The 25,404-nt window shown below is 56.6% G+C and overlaps 1 protein-coding gene across 2 annotated transcripts in view; it reads left to right on the forward strand.

Annotated features, from left to right (window-relative positions):
- ASS1 (argininosuccinate synthase 1) overlaps positions 1-25,404 on the forward strand; it is a 51,371-nt gene that overhangs the window by 20,657 nt on the left and 5,310 nt on the right. For both annotated transcript variants that reach the window (XM_059925834.1, XM_059925833.1), the window contains 7 exons: positions 2,018-2,088; positions 2,664-2,694; positions 7,798-7,888; positions 10,762-10,846; positions 11,378-11,442; positions 19,966-20,097; positions 24,976-25,132. In XM_059925834.1, the coding sequence (XP_059781817.1) occupies positions 2,018-2,088; positions 2,664-2,694; positions 7,798-7,888; positions 10,762-10,846; positions 11,378-11,442; positions 19,966-20,097; positions 24,976-25,132 (632 nt within the window). The remainder of the gene's footprint in view (positions 1-2,017; positions 2,089-2,663; positions 2,695-7,797; positions 7,889-10,761; positions 10,847-11,377; positions 11,443-19,965; positions 20,098-24,975; positions 25,133-25,404) is intronic.

A 25,404-nucleotide genomic window follows, 5' to 3' on the forward strand; every position in this document is an offset into this window, starting at 1 on the left:
AATGACTGAGCAGCAAGCAGACTCTGTCCAAAATTCAGAGCCAGGCAGCTGCTTCGGCTGAGACGAAAATCAATGGGGCTTTGAAAAGCCCTGCTTTCAAGATGCGTAAGTCGCCAAGGCCACAAGGTGCTGTTAGGAGACTCATCAAAAACATGCATTTGCATCACTTTCCACCTCCCTGCAAATCCATCATCCAAGGAAAAACAAGGAAAAACACTCAGAATCACCCCATCCTTATCCCTGTCACCATAATTCTTTTAAAGCCAGGGTGCAAGGTCGGGGGCTGGAAAGCAGGGCAGTCTCCTGTGTACATGCTGAAGATGGTTTTGTTTTCTGTTCTCAACTGCATCCAGAATTTCCAGTGTGTGTGTGTTGGCGGGGAGCTCAGGATGGAGAGGGGAGGGGAAACAAATCTCTTTGGTTGAGGGACTACGTTTGGCATTTGTATATATCTCCCTGCCAAGGAAGGGCTGCCCATCCTGTTCTTCCTCCTCCGCCCCTTACCTCCCGTTCTCCTCTCCTCGCTCGGATGGAGCCCCAGTGGGAAAGAGGAAAGGCAAGAGTGTTTCCAAACCACCCCCCAGAAGAAAGGCTCCAGGGAATTCGCCTGCTGGTTTTCTCAGCCCCCAGCCCGGGGAGTCCTCTCTGAGGGGATTTCAGCCCATCCCCTGGTCCCCACACCTGGCCACTCTACCTGGAGACGGCACAGGGCAAGCGTGTGGATTTGACTCTGGGCAGCTTCATGGGGGACAAGGAGCCCCCTGACATTGATCAGCCTCTAAATGGGGTGTTCCGTTTGCCCATGTGGTTTACATTGAAGAGTATGCAAATTTTAGGGTGGGTGTGGGCTGTTTCTTTTAAAACAAGCCTCTGGGTAAAGCTTGACAAACATCAAGAGGGGATAACCTAATTTATTTTGAAATTTTAAGGTGCTGATGAAGGAAACAGCGGCTCCCTGGAGGGAAGCCTCTAGAATCTTAGTCGTGGGCATGAGCTGAGCCTGGGCGGAGAGAGCCATTAAGAGAGACAGGGCGATGCTGGTGGAGGCTGTGGGACCCTGGGCTGGCCAGGTTGGGGGACCCACCCAGGGGGCGAGGTGCCTGGGAGGCGGAGCGGACAGTCTTACTGACTTAAAGGGGGCCGGGCTGGACCACTCAGCTTTTGTGCCCGGTAAGCCAGGGAGGGGAAGCAGGATGTAATGCACGTGCTGGATCCAACCAGGTGTCAGCCAGGGCAGCACGGGGCAGCTCAGGAAGCCAGCCACATCTTTAATCCAAAAGGCCTTCCAAGTGTCACCAACAGCCTTTCAGGCCCAGGGTCTCTGGAGGGAAAACTTTTCTCCTTGGACCGAGGCATGAATCATCTGGGAAGCAAAGCATAATCAGAACCAACAGGGAGGATGGGGGCTATTCCTTTCCAGGGCTGCAGAGTGATGTGTGTGGTGCCTGCTGGGCAGTGGGGAGAAGGGGCCCCGGGAAGCGCCCGGCCACGCCCCGTAAACAAGCGTCCTGAACGAGCAGCTCTCATGGGCGCCTCTCGCTTCCTTGGGTGAACGGTAAGCACCCCTGTGGGTGCAGATGCCTTGGTTGAGATCCATATTGGAAGTTGGGTCCATCCCAGCTCCCGGCTCACAGGGCCACGATGGGGGTCAGCCGGTGGTGCTGGGAGACCCTCGGCACACTGCCTGGCACACTCTTAAGTGCTTCGGGGGGCACTTGAAGTATAGACTCAGAATCTTCTGGAAGAAACCTCCAAGGCCAGCATCCACTCCACAGCATCTCAGACACAGGGTCTTATAGTTCCTGCCTGGGCATGTCTGGAAATGGGGCCCTCGCTCCCTCCCTGAGCAGCCTGGGGGAGGGGAAGGAAACCAGGGGTGCGTCCAGGGCCTTGCCTACATGGGAGCCAGAGTTTGGGGATGTCTTTGACCTTGAAAGAAAACCAAGGCAGCTGGGCCTGACCTTTGTGTCTACTTCAAGCTGCCTCACGCCAACGCGGTGTTGCCTCTTCCCTGCAGCAACATGGAATTCCCGTCCCAGTCACCCCCAAGAACCCGTGGAGCATGGACGAGAACCTGATGCACATCAGGTAAGACGCCGCCCACCTGCCCGATGCTCTGCTCAGCGTCAGTGCACGCCTGTCTGCGTCGGGCCAGGACGTAGTGGTGGCCCACGCGACACATGGTCCCTGCCCTTACGGAGCCCGGGGGCCTCGAGGAGGACAGGCCACCTCATTCCCAGCTCTTGCTGCAGTTCTGCTGAGTGCCAGCCGTAGATAAAGGGCACCTGGCCTCGGCTGGGGTGTCAGGGAGGGCTTCTCTGAGCAAGTGGCATTTGAGGTTAAAACCTTAAGGATGAGGAGGGACCGGCTGGGGCTCAGGGAAGGGCATCGAAAGCAGAGGGAACAGCATCTGGGAACAGCCCTCTGAGAAGGCCCCCTGGATCTGGCGCCCTGAAGACTGAGGGAAGTGTCCCAGGCCCTTGCTTGTAGCCTGCAGCTCCCACGGCCAGCTGTGGTGGGCCCAGAATGTTCCAGGCGGGCTTGGCAGCAGTTGCTTTGGCAGAGATAAAAGGACAGACTGGACTTAACGTTGGGGGTAAGGGTGTCAAGGCTGTGTCCCTCTGCCCCCCTCCACTGACCCCCATCTTTCTTCTCCCCTACAGCTACGAGGCTGGAATCCTGGAGAACCCCAAGGTAAGTCCCCATTTCCCCAAGCCGGCTGTCTAGCAGTGGCTGCTCCGTGCCGACACTGTCTGGTGTGTTTGTAGCCTAATTTGAAATTTCACGGGGGGCCGGGCGTGGGGCTGGGGCCGAGTCCTGCCTGTGTTCCCCGACCCTCCCCACCGGGCGCCCCGCTGCCTGGCCACTCCACGCTGCGTTTTAAGATCCACCCCCCTCTCTGGTGCTCTTTTTCTAATTGCTGTCGGGATGAATAGGAGAAGGAAATATTTCAGGGCAGCACAGAGCCAGAGTGTGATTGTGAGACAATAAAGAAGCAATTAGGCAGATGAGACACTTGTGGGAGGGCCCAGCCTGTGCCCTCTCAGGCCGCGCTGCTGCCATCGGGGGAGGTGGCACAGATCAGAGCCTCAGGACCCATTCGTCTGGGCCTGTGCCCACCTGCGTCAGGCCGCCCTGATGCCCCTGTCCCCAGCCTCCCAGGCTGGGCCTCGGCTGTGTTTGAACTTTAGGATTTCTCTCCCTGGGGGGGGTTTTCCTTTGTATCTCCCCCCGCCCCCCGTGGGAGATGGGGCGAGATCTACCCTGGGAAGAGAAAAGTCTCTTTGTCCCTGAGGGACTGTGTCTCCATTGCCTGGCTCAGCGCCCCCACCACGCTGGGCGGGCGGCTGCTTTGGGGGTGCGGTGCTCGTCTGATGTTAGGGGAGAAGTGTGCTGGGGGGCCGGGCCTGGGGGGTCCAGGAAGACCAGCTGGAGTGGAGGAGGCCCCGGGTGGTTCCGGGGGGGCGTGGGGTGAGCTGGAGCCCTGCCCAGCCCCGGGGTGGTTCCCCGCAGGCACCAGGCCTCTTGGTCGGAGTTGGCAATAATATAACACGTACCAGTGACCATTTCTGGAGCCAGGCCTGGCATTCGCATTTTCCCGGCTCGCTTTCCTCGGCTCCTGCCTCTGAGCCTCCTGGTTGCGTGGGTGAGGAAACTTGAGGCCCAGAGAAGTGACTCGCCCCGGGGCACCAGCTGCCCAGCAAGGGAGCAGGCCCGGTGCCCGTGTCGCCCCGTCGCAGGAGTGGCCCTCCGGCCTCTGTGGTTCCCCAGTGACCCGCACCTCCCTTCCCCACCCAGCTCAGCCCAGCTGTGTCACTCAGGAGAGTCTGTGCCTTCGCCCCCTGGGGGCTGATGGCCCCACGGGGCTGCTGCCTGCCGGCCCAGGCTTTTCCAGCTCATGCTCTGCCCACCCCACAGCACTCAGGCCAGCCAGCCCTAATCAGCCAGTCAGCCAGCGCCCAGGGAGGCGGAGGGGGCTGAGCGCAGCAGCGCGGCTTCGAGGGGGTGTCCACCAGGCTCCAGGCCCCCTGGGCAACCATCCCACCCCTTCTGTAGCGGCCTGTGGCACTCTCACCTCAGGACTGGGGGAGCAGAGCCAAGGCCAGAGGGGAAATCGCCCCTCAGGCAGTGCTGGGCAGTGAAGGTCCCCTCCCCTCTCAGGCCTCCTTTCTAATGAGGGCAGTGGATGGGTAAGTAAGTGTTAAAGAGTGCATTTTTCAGGATTCTACCACCCTGTCAAGGTGGGAAAGTTAGTGCTTGGCTCGCAGAGATCTGAAACCTGGGTCTGAATCCTGACTCTGCTTCTATTGCTGTGCAACCTTGGGCAAGTTACCCAACCTCTCTGAACCTCTGACTCTTTATGCAAACAGTGGGAAATCACAACACCTCTCTCCTGGGGCATCGAAAGCACTTGGCCTGTTCCTAGCACATGGAGGCAGGGGTCCTGCCCTCCCTCCTCAGGCCGGCTAAGATTATTTGGGGAGGAAGGAGCCAAGGTTCTCTCAGGACCCCTCTCATCAGGCAGGAAAGGCTGGGCTGCGTGTGAGTCGAGGGGGAGACAACATTCCCGCTGAGAAGTGTAGGGCCAGGCCGAGGGACCCAGGGTCTGGCCACCCGGGCCCTGCTTTCCCAGGCAGCTCCGCTGCAGGGTGCGGGCCAGGGGAGCCTGTTGTCCTCCCATTGCCACCAGTAGATCCCCGGAACGAGGGGGCAGCCGCTAGGGGCCCGGGGGCACTACTCTCCACGGTGGAGGAACGCTGTGTGCCGGGCAGCCCCGGGCCCCTTGGGAGGCGCTGGGGAGACGGAGCTTCAGGGAACCGGTGCCCCCTCCCCCTCTCCAAAAAGAGCCCGAGACCTGCCGAGGGGAGGGTTTGAAGGCAGATGGCGGAGCCATTTTCTGCCTCTGTGAGGGCTGATTGAAGGGCAATGAGGCAGCTAATGCGAAGAAAGATAGAAATTTACTTGCTTTAACTTCATACGGCCCACAGTGAAAGAGTGCATTCAGTTGCCGGCCCGCCATATCTGATGGATGAATAAACCATTTGCAGCATCGATCATGCCTGTACATCATGGTTTAGTTCATGGGCCATTTGCTTTCAATTTCTCCTTCTCGGCCCTGTTTCATGCTTTCTTTCGCCCTCTCCCCATCACCCCCCCAACTCTCTCTCTCTCTTTTTTTTCTTCACTCTCTTCCCTCCCCCAACACCCCCCCACAAGATGACATTGGAAGTGAGCCCTCCCGCTGGGATGGATAAATAGATGTTATTGATACTCAGCAACAAACTATTTGTCATTTGAACTGGGCTTTTAGGAGGGAGAGTAAAAAGAAGGCAGGCGTGAGCCACCTTGGAATGCAAAGCAAATGTCACTTTATTTCTATTTAGTTATTTTATTTAATCGGTGCTGTCAGGGTGTCAGAAGCCTCCTACTTCCCACTGCAGAGAGCTGGGATGCTGGTCCCTCGAGGGCTTCCCACCTCCTCTCTCCTTCCAGTGCAGACATTCTCATCCTGTTTGTGGCTCCGTTAAGTGTTTGGGAACTGATGGGCCAGCAGGGGCAGAACAGGTGGAGGTGGGAGGGAGGCGGCCTCAGGTGGAGGCGCCGGGACTCTCAGCGCTAGTACCTGCTTTGAGTTCAGGCTGGGCTGGACAGCCAGTGAGTGGCCCTGGGCAGGTGGGAAAGGAGCTCTGGAGTCCTGTTGGTCACCCAGAGGTCCCAAGCCCTGGTTCACTTTGCCTTATGGGCAAGGATGGCCCTCGGGCCTGTCTGTTCCCAACAAATGTGGCAGTCGGCAGGACCCAGTAGGGCCTGGGGAGCTGGGCATTTCTCTGAAACCAGCCTGATGCCCGAGCTGTCTCTGGCCACATCCCTGGTGCTGTTTGGCCACATCCCTGGTACTGTTTGGCCACATCCCTGGTGCTGTTTCTCAGGAGAGCAGCTGGGAAACAGCATGGGGTGATGGAAAGAGCACAGGATAGGGATTCTAGGGTCCTCGGGGCTGACTCCCATGCCGATGGGGTGGGGTGGTATGATTTGGACAAGCAGCTTCTTTGGCTTTAGTTTTCCAACTGGTCCATGGAGGCATCAGGCTGGAGGTCCTTAAGGACCCTCCTCCTCCTTGGGTCTGTCTTGGAGGTCCGTTCTGGGTTCTTGTTCCTGCCCCACAAATGGAAACAGATGAAGGTATGCAGCTGGCCTCAAGCCACACAGCCCTTTGGAGGCGTGAGGGCTTCATCACCGGCCCCATCTGAGCTCAGAAGTAAAGCTAGAAGGATCAACTGTCCCTGTTTGCCCAGGACTGGGGGGTTTCTCAGGGTATGGGAACCAGCATGGTTGGTCACCCTGACATAGAGCCAACAAGCAAAGTGACCACAGATGAGGGATCTGAGACACTCCTGGTGGCCCCACCTCTCCTGGAGCAGCTTTTCTCGGAGGGTGGCATCACCAGGAGGCTGTTCCATCAGTCCTGTCGCCTGCAGGGCAGGTTACAGCTTGTACCAGGCCCTCTCTGGCATCTTCTTGGGTGATTTTCATGTCCAGTAAAAAAATATAAAAATTGTCTGTATATTTAAATTGTAAGGCAGTCAAAGGCAGGTATCGTTTCCCCCCATTTTACAGATGAGAAAACCGAGGCTCAAACTGATGAAGCAACTTGCCCAAGGCCCCACAGCCTGAGGTTTTGAATCCCGGCTTTGGGGGTATTTTCCACCACTCTGAAATCCAACACATCATTGTTGAGGGCCTCGTGGGCTTCCTGCCCTGGGCCATGTGGCCCCCACCTCCGCACAGCATACAGGGTTGCACCTACAGTCCCCCTCTGCCTCTAGTTCTTCCTCCATAGGTGGGGTAACAGTACTTGACCTTCTTACCAAACGGGGGGCTGCAGAGAACACAAAGGAAGCTGCAGATGCAAAGTGGCATGGGAATGTTTGCAAGGTTTTGAAAGGCAAGATTTAAGGGACTGCACTTCCCAGGATGTCAGCAGGTGGATAACAGCGCTGGGCCCTGGCATGCCCCCCCGGGGACGGACTTGAGCAGTCAGGCCCAAAGGGACCCCACTGTGGCAAGTGTCCAAGCCACAGCCTGGGGAGGGGGGTGGGGGCGGGGCGGGTCAGGGCCTCGGGAGTGGGAGGCAGGAGGGACCTGGAGAGTTCCAGGCAACCAGCGGCCCCTCCGAGCTGCATCAAGACGAGGGAGAGGCCCATTTTCCAACACGCCCAAGAAAAAAATATACATAAAGGTTGATGTGTTTTCAAATGGGTTTTTGCTTTGCTCTTCTCTTTTCTCCCTGTGAGTATTAACCTCGGGGACCCCGGGGACGGCTCTGCTCGCCAGAGCACCTGCTGGGGTCACGCGCAGTCATTAGCTTTGCGGTCAGTGCAGAATAAACCCCAATTCCCGGTGCCGGGGAGAGCGTGTGCGCCTGAGCCCGCTCCCGCTCCCGGGAAGCCCGCCTAGCGCCTCGCTCCCCCAAAGTCACGCTTTTCCTGCCTGACTGGCTCCTCCTGCTATATTCTACCTCCAGCTGCGGGGGCGTCAAAGAAAAAGATGAGATCAAGTTGAGGGGAAAAATTGTCTGATTTCTTGAGCCCTTTGTTTCCCAGGCCCCTGGCAAGCGGGGCTGGCTCCGGGTGGGGGGCTGGGAGGCCTGCTGGACTGGCCAGCCGATGGCAAGTGCCAGCAGCGCCCTGGTTCTGGAGAGGGGCGCAGGAGGCGGCATGCAGGGTGTCCAGGGACTGGCATGGCACGGTTTGGCTCTGGCACACCGCCCTCCAACCTCTTTCTGTCTTTTGTCAGAACCAAGCGCCTCCAGGCCTCTACACAAAGACCCAGGACCCGGCCAAAGCCCCCAACAGCCCAGACATCCTTGAGATCGAGTTCAAGAAAGGTAGGTGCTCGCCTGTCGGGACTCCAAGGCGTGGACTCTTGGGGCCCTGGCTCTTTTGCCCTCCTTGCCTGGGAGCCTGGGCACGAGCCCTCTGCATCCCTCCTGTGTTCCTGGAAGCCAGGGTCCAGGCTGGGGCTTCAGATGTTCCCAACTGCCCCCTCCCCAGATGGTGTGATCTGTGGAAGCCTCCAGGCTTGGGATGAAATCACCCTCTGCTGATGTCCATCAGTTCGTGGGCACCAGGTCTGGAGGGAGCGTTCTAGTCCCTGAGCAACCACTTGCCAACTGCTTTGGCCCTTTGGGGAAGTCACTCCACTTTCCTGGCCTCAGTTTCCTCATCTGTAAACTGGGGATAAAAGAGTATCCACTGCCTCGTGTTTTCATGGTGTAGAATAAGATCTGGACGAGGTGTATCCAGCGCAGGGCCCTGCACCACAGAGGTGCTCAGCCAGTATGAGTCTTACAGAGCCAGCCTCGGGGGCCCCCCTGACCCCATAGCTAGTCCTAAGTTAGCTGCTTGATGCGTCTCCCTACCCCCCATCCTGGGTTCAAAGCTGCTGCCACTCTTGCTTGTGTCCTGATCTCCTCATCTTGTCTGCTACCATCAAGAAGTGTTTGCTGGCCTGAACTGAGTGCCCAGCCTCGAGCCTGGCACCAGGGACAACCCCCTTGCCCTGAAAGATGGAGGGAAAGCAAGGCATGCTGGGTAATGGAAGGAGCAGGACCAGGTTCAAGGTGAGGGCTCAGAGTGTCCAAGGAGAGGACTTTTCCAGGAGGCTGCAGAAATCGGAGAGGCAGAGATGGAGGAACCAAGAGGGGGCGTGAGGGCATCCCAAGCCCAGGCAGGGAGGCTGGCCCTTCTGTGCACAAGGCAGCTGCAGGGAGGGAGCCGAGGGAGGGGGCTCTGCAGAGAGGCCTTTCCCAAGGCACCTCGGAGACGGAGGATGGGGAGGGGCAAGCAGGGGCCCAGATAGATGCCCTGCTCTCCTCTGCCAGTGTGACCTTGACAACCAGCTTCACCTTTCTGGGCCTCAGGCTCACTCGCCTATAAAATGGGCCACAGAAATGGATGCTCGCAGGTGCCAAGCACGGGGTATGGAGTGAGGCGCTGGGAAAAAAGCCTGTTGATACTTTAATAATCTGCCTCCTCCCGGCCTTTCCCAAGAGCCTGGCCAAGTCAATGGGCATTTTCATCGCTCCCCCCCAACCCCGCCCCGCCGCTATCAGTTCAAACCCTTGAATTTCATGCCCCCTGGGACCAAAAGGCCCTTAGTCTAAGGCCCCTAAAGGTAGCTGGAGCACTAAGTCCATCTTAGGCCCACTCTCTCTGACCCAGGGCTGTGCTGGCGTGGGGCCTCTTTGGGCATCATCTCTGAGAAGATGGTGAGATGAACCCAGGCAGCACACCCCACCCCAGGTCCCCCGGAAAACTGGGAGGGCGGTGAGCGTGGGAGGTGAGCAGGAGGCAGCAGAGGGTCCTGAACACAGGCTCTGACCCCCTTTCCTCCAGGAATAGGGCAGCTCTGAGGGCTGAGCCCGAGAAGAAACGTGATCCATTTTAATGATTTGCGGACTGTCTGGAAAAAAAAAAAAAAAAAAAGTAGACGGGAGGAACCCTCCTCGGCTACTTCCCATTCACTCTCTAGTTAATTTATTTGAAGTTTTAATCTAATTATTAACTATTTTAAAGGCTAAGAGGCTTTCTCTGGCAGCAGCACCAACAATGTCAGTTCCTCTCTGGGGCAGGCCCCATCCAAGGCCCCGCGAGGGCCATAATAGGACCGGGAGGGAGAGAAAGGGAGAGGGGAGAGGCGGGGGGTGGCGAGAGGGGCTTAAGGTTCATTATTGGGCAGACTTACATTTAATAGCAATTTACAACCAAGTTATAAAACCCCTGGAAATGGGGGTTAAGAATGGCGAGGCTGACAGCCCCTGAGCGAAGCCCCTCCAAGCGGCGCCTGGCTTAATAAAGACTCGAAAGCCGCTATTGAGGCCTGATTGGCACCCGATGGCTGACTACATGGTAATGAGCTGGGCAGATGGGTGGGGGATTAGCCGCCAACTTTGAACAGCTTTTCTTTGTCACTGTTACAGCTCTCTTGTTAGTCCTCTAATACATTTATTGCTCATTTCACACCGCTCGAGAAAGTGCCCCTTGCTATTCAAAGTCAACCCCGAACCCACACACTGCCCCCCTCCAGCCACCACCCCCCGCCCCGACTTGGCCCTTCCCTCCCCGAGCGGCTGCCTCCCTCCTGCCCTCCTGCCACCCCAGACCCAACTTCTCAGAATGCAGACGCCTCCAGCACCTCGCCTGCTGGCGCGGGCATCATTTCACCCCCATCAATCAGATGGCTGTGTGCGGGTCTGGGGTACAGGGTTGGGGCTCGGGGGTCCGCCTGACAGACGTGGCCGGGGGCCGTGTGTGTGTGTGCGTGTGTGTGTGTGTGTGTGTGTGTGTGTGTGTGTGAGCTCAGCCGCACCTCAGCCAGGCGCTCCCCCCGCCCCGTAACTGGTGGGACAGAAGGTAGTCCCGGTACTCCCTCCTAAGACAATGGTGGAGCGTGAAATTCAATTAGTTCAGGGCCTGGTTCCAATTTCACAGCCCCTAAATGCAAAAGGGGCAAAGAGAATGGGAAGGGTGGGGGAGAGGTTTTTATTGCATTTTCCCTTTCATTCTGGGGGGCTTTCTCGCCCCTTCTCTCTCCCCAGCAGGCCTCAACCTGCACAGGGCTTTTCAAGGAGTCATTTGGAGTCCATATCTGTCACATCCATTTAAGGCGTTTCGGGCGGAGGGAAGGGGCGGGGTTGCAGGCACAGGCTCGTCCGCTGAGCTCCAGCCACGGGCCCACTGCCCTCTCCTCCCGCCCTAGGGGTCCCTGTGAAGGTGACCAACGTCAGGGATGGCACCACCCACAGCACGGCCTTGGAGCTCTTCCTGCACCTGAATGAAGTCGCGTGAGTGCCCGCAGGCCTGCCCGGCCTCCTGGGAAACCACCATCTTGGGCAAGCACCAGCCCGGACCACTGGGGCTGATGGTCCCAGCCTGAGGCTGAGGGGCCAGGGAGGACAGGCCAGTGTCCTGCAGTCAGCCTCGGCACAGCCCCATAGCCATGGGGTCCTCTGGTTCCGTGGGAGAGTCCTGGTGGCCCTCAGCCTTGGAAGGTAACAACCCCAGGGGTCTACTGCCCCCTAGGGATGGTCCGGAACTTCCAAGCTCTCTACTGGATCTGAGACCAGGGTAGAAGGAAAGATGAGCAGTGGATAGGGCTGGGTGCCACGTGAGGCCCAGGACAGAGATAAAGGAAGTTGCACGTTGAACTCGCTGTGCGTCCTAGGATAGCCCTTCCCTCCTTGGGCCTCAGTTTCCCCACCTGTCCAATGGGTGGTTGGACCAGGGGGCCTGGCTCAGATGTCCTCTAAGTCTTGGATCCCGAGACGGTGCCTGACGCCCTGCCTGTGACCCCGAGTGACCGGTTCTCCCCCCAGGGGCAAGCATGGCGTGGGCCGCATCGACATCGTGGAGAACCGCTTCATCGGGATGAAGTCCCGGGGTAAGTCTGCTCGCCACCCTCAGGGGCATGCCTCGGCTCCTAGCGGCCCCTAACGCCCCAGTCACATGCGGGTGTTGCTCCTCCCAGGCTGACTTTGGGCGAGTCCTTTCACCCCGCCAGACTGTTTCCCTCCTGTGAAGGGGGGATGGGGGGCCCTTGGCCACTGATGTCTGAAGGCATCACGAGAAGAGCTGCCCCAGGAGCAGGGAGAGGCTCAGAGGACAGAGGAGACGCGGGCCAGGCCTGGAGGTCAGGCTCTCCTGTGGCCCTGGGGCGGGTCGGCCAGGCTTAGAGGCAAACCATGCAGGGCTGATTTCGTGGTCATTAAGGCTGCGTTGACGAGGCCAGCTGGCCTGGTGGGGTGGGAATCCCGCCAGGGGTGGGCGCTGTGAGCCAGCCAGGGCCTGAGGGCCTGTTCCAGGGTCTGGCATGGCATGGGGGCGGGGCTCTGCCTTGGTGCTGAGCGGCTGCCACCTTGGCTAAGCTGCCCGGCCCATATCCACCTCGGGCTGGGCCTGGAGGGAGGATAGGCTGGTCCCCAAGCAGGGGCTCTGTCTTCTCTTAGTAAGCAGAGCCCCATGGTTCCCTATCAGTCACTCATCGTGTTGTCTGGGCCACACCCTCCCCCCGTCCATATGAGGGGATCTCCTGTTCCCCGGTGGTAAAGCAACGCTGCGTGCTTCCGGACTTCAGGATGGGGGGGCAAGCTTTCAAGCAGTCAGAGTCCCTGGGTTGGGCACTCGAGTCTTTAAGCACCGGGGGTGGGGTTGAGGCCTCTTGTGTGGGCAGGTGTTTAACTCGCTTTGCTTAGGGTCAATTTAAAAGGATGACACAGCCAAATAAAACCAGGCCAGGGTATAGCCATTGCCCTTTGTCTTTCAGGGTGTTTTTACTAAGATTCTAAAATCCAAAGAGAGCCGACGGCTGGATTTCAGCGGTTAGAAAGGGCACTGGTCCAGAGGCAGGATGCTGGGGCTTTCATGCCAGGTTCGCCGTGCCTTGCTAGATGACCTTGGACTTGTTATCTCTGGGCCTCAGTTTCCCCAGGTGTAATGCGGTAGGCATGGGGATGGGAGTTGGATCATTCTGGCTCTGACCTGTTTGAATTTATCTCAAAAGGGGAGGAAGGAAGGAAAGTGGCTTTGCCTCTTTCGTGTGTTTTTTCCTCTTCGACACACATACACTCTGTGAGAAACAACCTAATTGAAACTCTCTCGGGAAGGCCTTGTGGAGAACAATATTACTATGGAGAACAATATTACTAATTAGCTGCTCCCTTTTATCCTCACTTACCTTTGTATCTTACCTATATTAACATCTGATTAAATGTCCCTTTGTCTCAGTCTGCCCTTGGGAGCCAGCACAACGCAAACTATCCAAGGCAGATCCCGGGGGGACCTTGGGGAGCCAGAGACCAGCACCCTCATCTTACAGGCAGGGAAACCAAGGCTCAAATTCACAGGCACCAGGACCAGGACTGATGTCCAGACACAGAGAGGCATGGAGTGGAGGGCTGAGAGCTTGAACTCTGCTAGATCCGGGTTCTAGCCCATGTGTAATAGCAGGAAGTGGCCCAGTGGAGGAACTTCATAAATGGCAGCAGCTCCACAGGGATGCTGAAAGGGCAAAGGCAGCCTATGCCCTCTGGGTACCGTCTGAGTGGCTCAGAGATGCCCACTCTGCATCTACTGTCACGTCCCTCCCATGCCCAAGGCAGGCATCACTAATTGATTGTGGATGTAGATCAGTGCTGCTGACAATGGAAAGATAAGTACTGGCCTGAGGTCACTCTGTGAAATGGCACGCAAGTGAACTTGAACGGAAGGAGGTAGTCATAAAGGCGCGAACTGGGCTAATCTGGGAAGACATCCTGAAAGAGGTGGCAGGAGAATAGGCTTCAACTGGTAGAATGTGGAATAGAGTGGAGTGGGAGCCTTCTGGCGGGAAAGGTAGAGAAGGTAGGAGGAGCCCCAAGTGGCCAGCTGGGTGGTGGGTTGGGTCTGAGGCTGACTGACCCCCTGGAGACCTTGGGGAGGCACACTGAAGGGCTGGTGTCAGGGGCCAGGCCCTGTTTACCACACTTGACTCCCCATCCTGCCTCTTGACTCCCCATCTTGGCTCCCCACACTTGACTCCCCACCGTTGGGAAAGCAACATAGCCTCTCTGAGCCTCAACTTCTTCATCTGTGAAATGGGTTGTGGTGCAGATCAGAGACCTGTTGACCCATAGCAGGAGCTGTGCCTGGATGGTAGACTTCCTACCTTTTCCCCAGAACTGGGGGCGTCATCACCACTGAAGGTGGGAGTCATGAGATTAGCACTCAGTTCCAACTCCCTTGGCTTCTGACCACCCACCTGAGGAAAAGATTCCTGGAACACAGCCCTCACTCTGCCCAGGTACTGTGTGTGTACCTGTGGGGGGCTGTCCCTAAAAGCATAGAATTTAGCCTGAGAGTGGTACAGTCTTTGGGGAAGACAACCAGGGTTCTAAGTCCCAAGAACTTGCTGTGTGACCTTAGGCAAGTTGCCTTCCCTCTCTACTACTCTCACCAACAAAGGTGGGCACACTAGGTGATCTCACCATCTCCCTCTGGAAGTTCTAACTTGCCTATTTTCTGACTTGGGTTGGGGGGGGTGAGAAAAGAAACTTGCTTCATAATTTTAGGGGGAGGTCTTGTTTTTTATTTCTCCACTCCCAATAATTCACTGTGAGAAAGAAAGGCAGGGGGTGGGGGCAATAAATGAGGACGATGTGGATTCACCCACAGGTCTATGTCAGGGGAGAAGCTGTTAATTGTCAATTATATTGAGGGCACAGCAGGAAAATGCTATTGTTTGTACCTTGGTATACAAGGGGAAAATGTCATTTGTATTGATTTTACAAAGCTCGCAATTGAAATTCGTTAAGGGCTTGGGGTTTTTTGGGGTGGGGGTGGGTGGCGGTGGATGGGTAGGAAGTTGGGCAGTGCTAGTGCCCTGGGTGTGGGGTGGCCGTGTCGGCAGCACTCGGCGCCACGGGGTCAGCGGGCCATGGGGTCAGCGGGCCGGGGGCTGGGGAAGCTGCAGATGGAGTAGCTTTTGCTGTATTGTGGCTGCTCACATCGTCATTATCACATTATCTTTTTAACTCTGGAGGGGGGCTAATTAAGTGAAGTAAATGTAATCAGTGGGGAGGAGAAGGGGGGCAAGGAAGGCAGGAGGGAAGCAGGGAAGGAGCCAGCACTGGTCCTTCCCTCACCTCCTCTCCGGCTGGTTCCTCTCCTCCCAGCCCTGCCCTGTGGGGCTCACCTCTGCCTGCTGCCACTGCTTCCTTCTGCCGACTCCCTCCGCCCCCTCCTCTCTGCCTGCTTTCTCTTCTTCCCTCCACTCCTCCTTTCCACTCCCTCCTTTCCTCCACCCTTCCCATCTCTCTCCCACTCTCCCGTCCTCCCTCACTTCCTCCTTACTCCTCCACTTTCTGGCTAAGAAGGAACAAGGGTTGCCACCCACCTGTCCAGGCCTCCCAGAGGCTCCACTCAGATGGAATGTTCCAGAGTGGAGGGAGACCTGTGAAGCAAAGGTGTTTGCATTCCCAGAAGCCTGGAATGGCCAGACTCAGAGGCCTGCCCTGATTCCCAGGATGGGGCCTGCGGGGTACCAGGAGCATAGAGGATAGCTAGAGCCCCACCAGGACTTGCCTCCTCCTCACCATGGCAACCGCCTCTATCCTTGGCCCTGGTACCCAAGAGGGGAGCCCTTGGGCTCCAGCCAAGCTCCCTGCCCCTGGCCTTTCCAAATCCCTCCCTCTGGATACTGCTTTCCCAAAGGATCAGAGGCTCTGGTCCAGGTGCCCTAGCCCCCAGCCCCACCCCCGCCCCCCAGCCGAGTTGGCGGGTCCCACTCCATTCTGCCAAATTGCTCAATCTGGGCTAACCTGGCAGCCTCAGGAACAGATGAGAAGGATTTAAGCGGCGGCAGCTGTTTTGGTCCCCTCCTCTTCCTCTTTGGTCCACTCTCCCCCAACCTCGGCCACCCCCCAGCTCTTCGCCCTTCTTCCCCACCCGCTCCTTGGCAGTAATTATGGTGTGATTGAAGCTGCTCCACGGAGAACCGCTGACACCTCTGTCTTTTTCCTGTAAACACGGAGAGATGAAAATAGACACTTGAATCCGCTGCGCATGTCACTCCGAAGATGTCTGCTGTCTCTTCCACAGCGACACCGAGACTCACCTGTCATTTCCTCCTTCTTTTTGCGCAGTGGTTTGTATGCCGACTGTCAGAAGCCCCAAATCCATCGTCTTTTAGCATCAGGTTTCTGTCACTGGTTTTTTTAAAGTCATTTTTTTTTTCCAGAAGAAATACACAGAAATCATCTGTACCCCCTACTCCCATGGAGAGGAGAGGGAAGATCTTTAAGAGACACACACACACACACACACACACACACACACACACACATGACAGCAGCAACCTGAAAACAAGCTTTTTGATCAGTCACAATTAACTTTAACACCTTCTAAGAAAAGGAACAGGAATATTAACTGTGCTGGTGTGTTTCACGGCTGCGGCTTTTCTTCTTGCCTATGACTCTTCCTGCGGCAGCCTTGGAGGGTTGACCGCTATGAGGCTGGTTCTAAGGGCTCAAGAATGGGTGACTCTGCCCGCCAGGCGCTCTCTGCTCTTTTCCTGGGGAGCCTCTAAGGTGGGGCGATAGCGGGGGGCCCTAGGGCAAGCATAGCTCTTCCTCGATGGAAAGCATGGGTGTCCTCTCGCCCTGCAAACCACCGGTGCTGTTCCCTCTCTGGACTGCGGGGAAGTGATGCTGGGAAATGGCTACAGTGTTCCAGAGACACACCCACCAGTACACACTGGGGGACCGTGTCTGCGTGCTCACCTTCAGGCAGGTCTCGGCGGAAGTTAGAAGGAAAAGCAGCAGACACTTGCCACCTTCTCCTTTTCCAGACAGGTGGCCGGGGCCTCAGAGGGGAATGAGGTGGGCCAAGGTCACATAGCTGTGCACTCTCCGTAAAAGTGTAAGTTGCGAGGGACTTCTGGTCTACAGCTCCGGCCCTACAAATACAGCTTGCACCCTGCCCACAGCTGGCCAGATGAGGACAGGAGAGCAGGGAGACAGCTAGGTTCTCCAGGAGCTGAAAATGAGGAGGGCCCCTGCTATTGGCCTGCCGTTGTGTGTGTGTGTGCCAGCATAAGGAAGGCTTTGGAAGTTTCTGAGTTTTTCCAAAATGCGGCAAAAGTAATAATGAGGAATCAGAAGGCCCATTTCTAGTCCAACATTTATTGAGTTCTTAGTATATACTAGGATGAGAAGACAAATAGGGCTTTGTTCTTGTCTTGCTTTTGGTGACTCTTGGTGATAAAGTTTATGGGATAATTGAAAACTTGCTCCTTTCACATTGCGGTCATTTCTGCCATTTTGGGGAGGCAGATATTTCCAAAAGTTCTGCACATCTCTATCTTTGGAAACAGACTGCTGAACCATCAGGCCTTTCTCAGTGACCTGGGGCCATTGGGAGCCACTTGTTTGTGGCACCATACTGTCCCCACAAGGAGCAGCCCCAAATCCTGCGCTGAATTCTTGTCTGCTTTTCATAGGTTTTTCTGTGTCCCCGCACCCCCCCTCTTATGCTGTCATTTTCTTGGCCACCCATCTGACTCCAACCCCATCAACCTTTCTAAGCCCTTTCTGGGTTGTGTCTCTGAGCCATTTTGCAGAAGTGGATGACGGAGCCCGTCTGAACCATGTTTATAAGGGTAACGACGAGGCCTAGTGAGGGCCTGAGGAACTCCCCAGAGAATCGAGGGCTTGGGCCTGGTGCATAAACTTGGGGATGTGGGTGTTTTCCTACTGGGGAGGCATTTACTCCCACAACTGATTCAGGACAGCAGAGGTGGCCCAAGAGCTGCGGCCACACAAGTGAAACAGGACAGGCACATTGTAATCACATCAGCTCCTGGTCTCTTTGATGTGCATGTCCCCCGAGACCAGGATATCAGGGGTTTGCAGATGAGAGACTCACCCCCGCCCCTGCCAAGAGGCTCTTTTCCACTAGGGAACACCTCGGAGCCTTGGGAACAGCCCAGGGTCTTCCTCGGCCACAGCACCTCAGACTTGGGTGTCCTTTTCATGCCTGGTGAGCACTGGATCACTTGGCAAAGGCCCTAAGAGGCAACCTGGAGCAGAGATGGAAAACCTAGATGCAGGTTCCATTCCCCCTGGGTAAGTCATGTCCCTCCCCCGGGCCTTTGTCTTCCCATCTGTGCAATTGGTGTGTTGGACCAGATCAGCGTTTTAAGGACTGCTTGGTGGAGCCCAGGGTTTGCAGAGGGGCCTCTGCCCCCCTCAGTGGGACATTGTTTTCGATTATATATGCTGAGCTTCCACCTAAGACTGTTCGAATTCAGCATTTGCAGCTAAGTTAGGAGAACACAGGTGATCCTCAAGGGCCCTGACATTCCTGTGGTTCCCAGACTTAAAGATTAAAGACTAGAGAAGTTCTCTAAGGCGAAAGTTTCTGGCTACTCACATCAGACACAGCCTTGCCCATGTCCCCTTTGGACTTCAGAGTTGAAACAATCTCCTTTCTGGTTTTGGGGGTTTTTAAAGCATTTTTCTAAATTGTGGTAAAACATAGAAAACATAAAGCTTACCATTGTAACTGTTTTGAGTGTACAGTTCAGTGGCCTTAAGTACAACATTCACGTTGCTGTGTAACCATCCCCACCCCCCATCTCCAGAACTTCTTCATCTTCCCAAAGTGAAGCCCTGTTAAGCACTAACTCCCCATTTCCCCTCCTCAGCCCCTGGCACCCAGCATCCTACTTAGTTCCTATGAACTGGACTCTTCTAGGAACCTCACGTAAGTGGGATCACACAGTATTTGTCTTTTGGTGACTGGTTTATTTCACTGAGCGTCCTGTCCTCAGGGTTCATCCATGGTGTAGCGTGTGTCAGAACGTCCTTCCTTTTTTTTTTTTTTTTTTTTAATTAATTTATTTATTTTTGGCTGTGTTGGGTCTTCGTTTCTGTGCGAGGGCTTTCTCTAGTTGCGGCGAGCGGGGGCCACTCCTCATCGCGGTGCGCGGGCCTCTCACTGTCGCGGTCTCTCTTGTTGCGGAGCACAGGCTCCAGACGTGCAGGCTCAGTAGTTGTGGCTCACGGGCCCAGTTGCTCCATGGCATGTGGGATCTTCCCAGACCAGGACTCGAACCCGTGTCCCCTGCATTGGCAGGCAGATTCTCAACCACTGCGCCACCAGGGAAGCCCCGACGTCCTTCCTTTTTAAGGCTGAACATTTCATTGTATGTAGTGATCTCACTTTGTTTATCCACTCATCTGTTGATGGGCATTTTGGTTGCTTCCACCTTTTGGCTCTTGTGAATAATGCTGCCATGAACCTGGGCGTACAAATCCTTTCTGTGGAAAGACGATGGCGGTAAATTTTGAGGAGAACTGAAAACTTGCCCCTTTAACGCTGTTAACGTTATGTGGTGGGAAGAAAGGGACTTTGGGGGGCGGCATTTGTGGGGATGGGGCGGTATTCCCCCTCCATCAGGACAGCGGACACGGGGCCGGTTTATCCAGGGTGCTCACCCGAACTTCATTCACGAGGCTGCACTGCTGGGAAGAGGGAGCCCGGCCATGTGCCCGGGGGCCATCCTGCCTCCTGGAACCTTAGTGCCCCCAAATCTGGGGTGGTGCTACTTATAAGACCTTCCTCTCAGGGCTACACTCAGCCAGGGCCAGGCGCCCCTTGTCACTTGGAGACCATGATGTTCAAGCAGATTGTTTAGCAAATGGAGGATTTGGGCCTGAGGTGATGGGGAGGGGACCTAGCAAGACCGTCTTCCCGTGACCTTTTGGGTTTGGCCCCCATCACCTGCTGGTCCACAGGGCAGCAGACAGCGCTGCTCAGGGGCCTAGATTCAGTTCCCAGCTCCACTTCAGCCAAGTCCCTTCTCCTCCGGAGCTCAGTTTCCCCGGCTGTACAGTGGGGTCAGCACAGGTGACCAAGGCGGTCAGGATTCCTCTGCAGAGACACAGCTGCAGGGGAGCCGCCGGCTGAAGGTGGCATGTGTGGGCACACGTCCACGCGCGTGCATGCGTGTGCACAGCCGTCCCCTCCCCTGGCTCCCTGGTGGAAGGCAGGAAGGGACATCCGGGGCCCTGGGCTCGACCAGACTCGGCTTAATTACAGGTTTTCAGCTGCGGGCCGGTGGGCACGAGTTGGGAAGGAGGGGGGGAGCAGCTCTGAAACCCTGTCATTTTCCAACGTCTGAGGGCCTCTTCAAAGGGGGGCATCTAGACATTTTCTCCACAAGCTGCAGAGTGGACTGTCGTGGCCCCAGCATGAATATAATGACGGATGCATTTTGCAGCAAGCTGGGAGTGAATGGGTCCGACTGGCTTGTCTCCTGTCAGACGAGTCATTATTATTTTTTTTCTTTTTGTCATTTGCTGACAGTTTGGGTTTCATGCGTTTCTCTCTTTTTTCTTCTTCTCCCCCTGCCTGGAAAAATGGCTAGGTATCTACGAGACCCCAGCGGGGACGATCCTTTACCACGCTCATTTAGACATCGAGGCCTTCACCATGGATCGGGAAGTGCGAAAAATCAAACAAGGCCTGGGCTTGAAATTCGCCGAGCTGGTGTACACGGGTGCGTAGACCCTGCAGCTGCTCCCCTCCCCTCCCTCACCCAGGGGCACCCTCCTCCCGTCCCGCCTTGCCCGCTGCCACTTGCTCGAGAGCCCGGAAGATGCAGGGTGAAGGGGGTGGAGAGAGGGCAGGGGACGAGGAAGCGAGGAGGGGACGTCGGGACCTGCCTTGTTCACACGGTGTGGAGGGAAATGCACCGGTTCCCCGGGCTGTCCCGCTGCCTCCGCCACCTGCGACCCGCATGACGGCCGCAGGGCCAGGCAAGCATCTTGTGTCATGCCTATGGCTGCCAAGTTCTATCCAGCACGTGCTGGGTACCTGGCGCTGTGTGGGAACACAAGTCATCCTAGGGGGCTTCCCAAGTTTCCTAAGAGAGCTGCGGCCAGAAACTGAGGCTCCGAGCAAAAGGAGCTTATATAAAGTTACACAACTGGACATGGCCTAGCTGGGTTTGAGCCCAGGTCAGCCTGTTTCCAGGCAGAACCCGGAGGTGCTACATGAACTGCCTCAAGCAAGGGAAAGCCTACCTTGACCGAGAACGGGGCCCCAGGCCTGGGCATTGCCTGGGCCAGATCCCCACTGGGAAGCCACCGGGACGGCCGAATGCCCAGCCCATGTGTGGAGTGTGGGCTGGGCTCCATTCTACGGGTGAGGAGACTGAGTTTCCGTGCCTTACCTGCTGTCACAGAGTAGAAATCCAGTCCTCCCGACTCCAAATCCATCCCACACGTTATAACAGGGGTGACCAAATCCAGCCCGTTGCCTGTTTTTGTTCAGCCCATGAGCTAAGACTAGTTTTTACATTCTTCAATGGTTGGGGAAATTTTTTAAAAAATTATACTATTTCATGGCATGTGAAAATTATAGGAAATTCAAATTTCAGTGTCCATAAGTAGTTTTTTGGGCACCGCCTTGCTCATTCGCGTCCATGTTGCCTGTGGCTACTTCAGAGCTACACTGGCAGAGCAGAGTAGTTGCTAGAGGGGCCACGTGGCCTGCAGAGCCTAAAATATTTACTATCTGGCCCTTTCCAGAAAGGGCTGACTCTATTCTATGACATTAACATCTCCCTAATTTGAGAAATCACATCAGACAGCCCCTCTGAGCTGTTGGGGGGGACAGGCTGCCGTCTATGGGGGCCTGGATGTCAGAGGGACCCCAGGAAAGTTCATAGTAATAGTAACTGCCTGGTAGAAGCCTCCACCGCCCTCACCTCTTCCCCTCGTCCCCCACTCGGAGGTTTTGTTTCCTCTGAAACCTTCTAATCGCTGAAACTCATCTCAGGATTTCAAGGGGACATGGTGGTTATTGGCTAGCATTATTTTTCCCTCCCATTGTTCCCAGGAGCTTTGAAGCCCAGTTCCCCCCTTCCCAGGTACAGACAGGTGTTTAAATAACATTGTCTCCTGCGGGCTCTCTTGCTCAGCGGGGTTTCCACACTGAAAGGTGGATTTTGGTTACAAAGTGGGAGAGTCATTGAGACGCTGCAGGCTGCGATGGGGGGGACAGCACCTGGCCAGGGGGCATCCGTGGAGGCCGAGCAGGGGCCGGGCCGCCAGCCTCCCTCCCCACACTAGATCAGCTGCCACCTCTCTTGCTGCCCAGCCCTGAGCTGGGCACTGACGGGTATTATCTAATCTTAGCTGCACAGAGGGGAGATGAAGACGCTTGCCCAAGGTTTCACAGCTGCTGAGCAGTGGCTTGGAGCCCAGGACAGGCCGGCTCAGAGGCCAAGTTCTCGGCCACTCCAGCAGATCCGAGGTGGGTAGGAAGCTGGGCTGGGGCCATTAGCAAGGGGTGATCAAGGGGCGCAGTGGTGTGTACAGGGCAGCCCTGGGTGTCAGGAGCACAGCTTGGCCCTTGGTGTGGGGCTGGCATCCCTGGACCAGGCTGCCTGGGTTGAGTCCTTGCTGTCACCCACCGAGCCCTCTAAATCCCCAAATGTTACAGTGATTAGGTTTAAAAGGAAATAAAATCTCAGAGTGGAGGCTCCTCCCAGGTAGTTGTTATTAACATGAACTTCGCCCAGGTGCCCCTGACGTCCAGGCCCCCCACAGGTGTGAAGGTCGGCCTCTGGCAGCAGCCTGTCCCCACCCCCCAACAGCTCAGAGGGTCTGTTTGAGGGGATTTCTCACATTTGGGATGCATAAAGGTTAGAGAGCAGGGATTAGCTTGAGCAACTTACTTGACCTCCCTGTGCCTTGCTTTCCTCATCTGAAGAATGGGGATAATTCTGCCTGTCTTACAGTGAGGACTCAATGCATGGATATTTGCAAAGCCTCCAGGACAGTGCCTGGCATGGTCTCTGAGCGTGGACGCAGGAGAATGGGGCCTTGCCTCTGGCTAGCTTTATGATCTTGAGTAGGTCTGTCTCCTCCCCGAGCCTCAGTTTCCCCTCCTGTAAAATAAAGGGCACGGGCCCAGGTCCCCTCTCCATTCTGCCTAGCTCCCCAGTTATAGAGCCACCACTGTGCTATGGCACTCAGCTTCCTCGGAGCCCCTGTGGTCTCGGGGCCAAGGGAGACTGAGGCCCGGGGAAGCCCTTCTGCCTCGGTCCCACTCCTAGCTGCCCTGACTACTGTGACCACTGTCTCCCCCTCCTCTCACGCCATGCCCAAATTTCCTGATCTGCCTGTATGAGGTTTATACAGACCCCCTCCCTCCAGGAGCACACTGGCCTCACCCCACAGGGTCATTCTGGCAGGACCCCAGCTTCAAGAGCCATCTCATTTAGGGGGTATAGCTCACTTCTCCCCTCACCTCAGTTTCTTCGGCAGGAAAATGGGTATAATGCACAGAGGGTTGTCGGCCTGATTAGTACAGAATTTGGCCCAGCTCCAGGCCCCACCCACTGTGCATCCCCCAGCCTGGGACACGCAGGCTCTCCCCAGTGCAGCACTCAGGACTCACTGCCCTCCACCCCAGATTGGGACTGCTGGGAAGAGAAATCTGAGCACAAGGCCCCCATGGCGGGAGGGGAGAGATCCTGAGATAAAGCCCAGGCCAGGCACTCCCACAGGGGTCTCTGCCCCCGTATCTCTGGCTCCATCTCCCACCTCTCTTCCCGCCTGGGAACCTAATGGTCTAATTATCCTGACTTAGAAAGATGGCTGAGCCACTGGGGCATGGTGGGGGGTGGCCATCAGTGTCCCCTCCCACGGGGCTCTGGGCTAGAGTCAGGAGCACTCTGGATCTCGCTGTGTGGCTTTGGAAAGGTTCTTTCCCTCTCTGGGTGTCTGTCTCCCTGTATACAGTGAGGGCTGGCAGAGGCCATGTTCAAATCTTGAAAGCAAAAACTCTCACTGAATCCACACAACCCCCCCCCCCCCCGGAGAATGGTTAGTATTACCTCCTTGTGCAAATGAGGAAACTGAGGCACAAAGAGATCACGTGGCTTGTCAAGGTGGAACCAGAGGTGAACTCAAAAGGCAGGACATCGGAGATTGAGGACGCAACCCCTTCTCTCCCTGCCCGTCCCTCCCCCACGTCTGGAAGCCACCAGACCCATCGTGGAGAAGGCCTGCTCCCCTTTCCCACGGAGGGCCTCAGCAGGTGCCTCTGGAGGCCAGGGCTTCCAACAATAGCCACAGAGCCGGGGCTGACCCAGCCCTTTATCAGGGCAGGAGATCGCGCACCATCTGGCCTCACAGCTGCCCAGGTGGGCTCACCTTCCCGGCTCCGGCTCCGTTTCAGAGAAACCCTACCCCTCTCGCTGTCCCTCCCCCAACCCTGGCCACGGCCCCCCTGCCCTCGGCAGAAACTGAGAGGAGCCACCGTCCAGACCCTGGGCAGACGGGGGACTGAGCACGCGGCCCTCTTTGGCCCGAGGGATCTGGGGGACAGATATGGGTAACGGGGGATGGGGGCAGCGCATTTCTCAGGCAGCTCGGGGATGTCGCAGCTGTAGACGGGAAAGCTTCAAAATGATCATATGAAGCACAGTTGTTAGAACTCGGGCCGACTGAGGTCAGGTCCAGGCCCCCCACTACAGCCTGTGTGATCGTGGAAGAGTCTCTCAAATTCCCTGAGCCTGACTTCCTCACGCAGAAAAGAAAGAGGCTAAGAGAGGTTTTTCTCCTGCGACTGGGAGGATTCAAAGAGCTGGTCCAGGTAAAGAATTAGCATGGTGCCTGTGCTTCATCTGCAGAAATCTTTGCGTGTGAAAATATTAGCAGTATTTTAAAGACAGGTCACTTGTTTCCAAGGGGTCTGCCCATCCTGAGGGGTGGGGCTCTTCCCAGCACCGTTCGCAGCAGCCCCTGAGCCCGGGGCCTCCACGCACAATAAGCCTGCTAGTCCTGGGAGGGCGAGGCTGTGTCATCCCCACTCAACAGATGGGGAAACAGAGGCACAGAGAGGTGAAGGCCCCACACACCTGGTCTTTCTGACCCCAAACCCACCACCCAGCTGGGCACCCCCATCGCTCGGCCCCGGTAACATATGTCTGAGTCTTGCTTGAGGTCTCCTGCCCAACTGTCTGCTGCCCTGATAAGGCTGAGCCCCCTGTGGGCAAAGGATGGGGTCCCTTCACCACTGAATGTCTGTGGTGTGAAGCAGCAGGTTAGATCCCCTCCTCCTGACCCTTAGGGGGTGACTGCATTGCAGGGTGTTGAGGATGCCTCCTTACCCCCAGGAGCCCTACAAGGTCACAGGACAGGGGCAGGCGGGCTTGGTCCTCACTGTTGCCATTTACAAGTGCATGTCGTGCCAGAACTCCACAGTGAACAAGGCAGATGCGGGACTGCCCTCCCAGGCTCACGTCTGCCATGACGGGGTGAGGCGCAGGGTGCCTTTCCTGGACCCCAGTCCTCCCCACGTCCTGGCCCGAGGCAGGCACACGGTGGGCCTCCCCAGCACCCTCGCTTCTTCCTCCCTGCAGGTTTCTGGCACAGCCCCGAGTGTGAATTTGTCCGCCACTGCATCGCCAAGTCCCAGGAGCACGTGGAAGGGAAAGTGCGGGTGTCCGTCTTCAAGGGCCAGGTGTACATCCTCGGCCGGGAGTCCCCACTGTCCCTCTACAACGAGGAGCTGGTGAGGTAGGCGCCCCACCCCTGCCCCCAGCTGGGCACAGACCCTCATGTCCAGTATCTCCTCCGACTGGCTTTCTCAGCAAAGATATGCCCAAGCACGTGTAGGGTATGGGGGAGACAGTCCTGAAGATTATCCGCACCACCTCTGCCCTCATGGAATGTACAGGCTAGATGGGGAGAAAGGCCCCAATCAAAGGATCACCCAAGTGCAGGATTAGGGAAGGAGGTGCCGGGCTGTGGGGAGATACAGGATACTTGGCCTGGGTATAATAACGGGG

Source organism: Balaenoptera ricei, chromosome 6 (assembly GCF_028023285.1).
Source record: "Balaenoptera ricei isolate mBalRic1 chromosome 6, mBalRic1.hap2, whole genome shotgun sequence".
Classification (NCBI taxonomy): domain Eukaryota; kingdom Metazoa; phylum Chordata; class Mammalia; order Artiodactyla; family Balaenopteridae; genus Balaenoptera; species Balaenoptera ricei.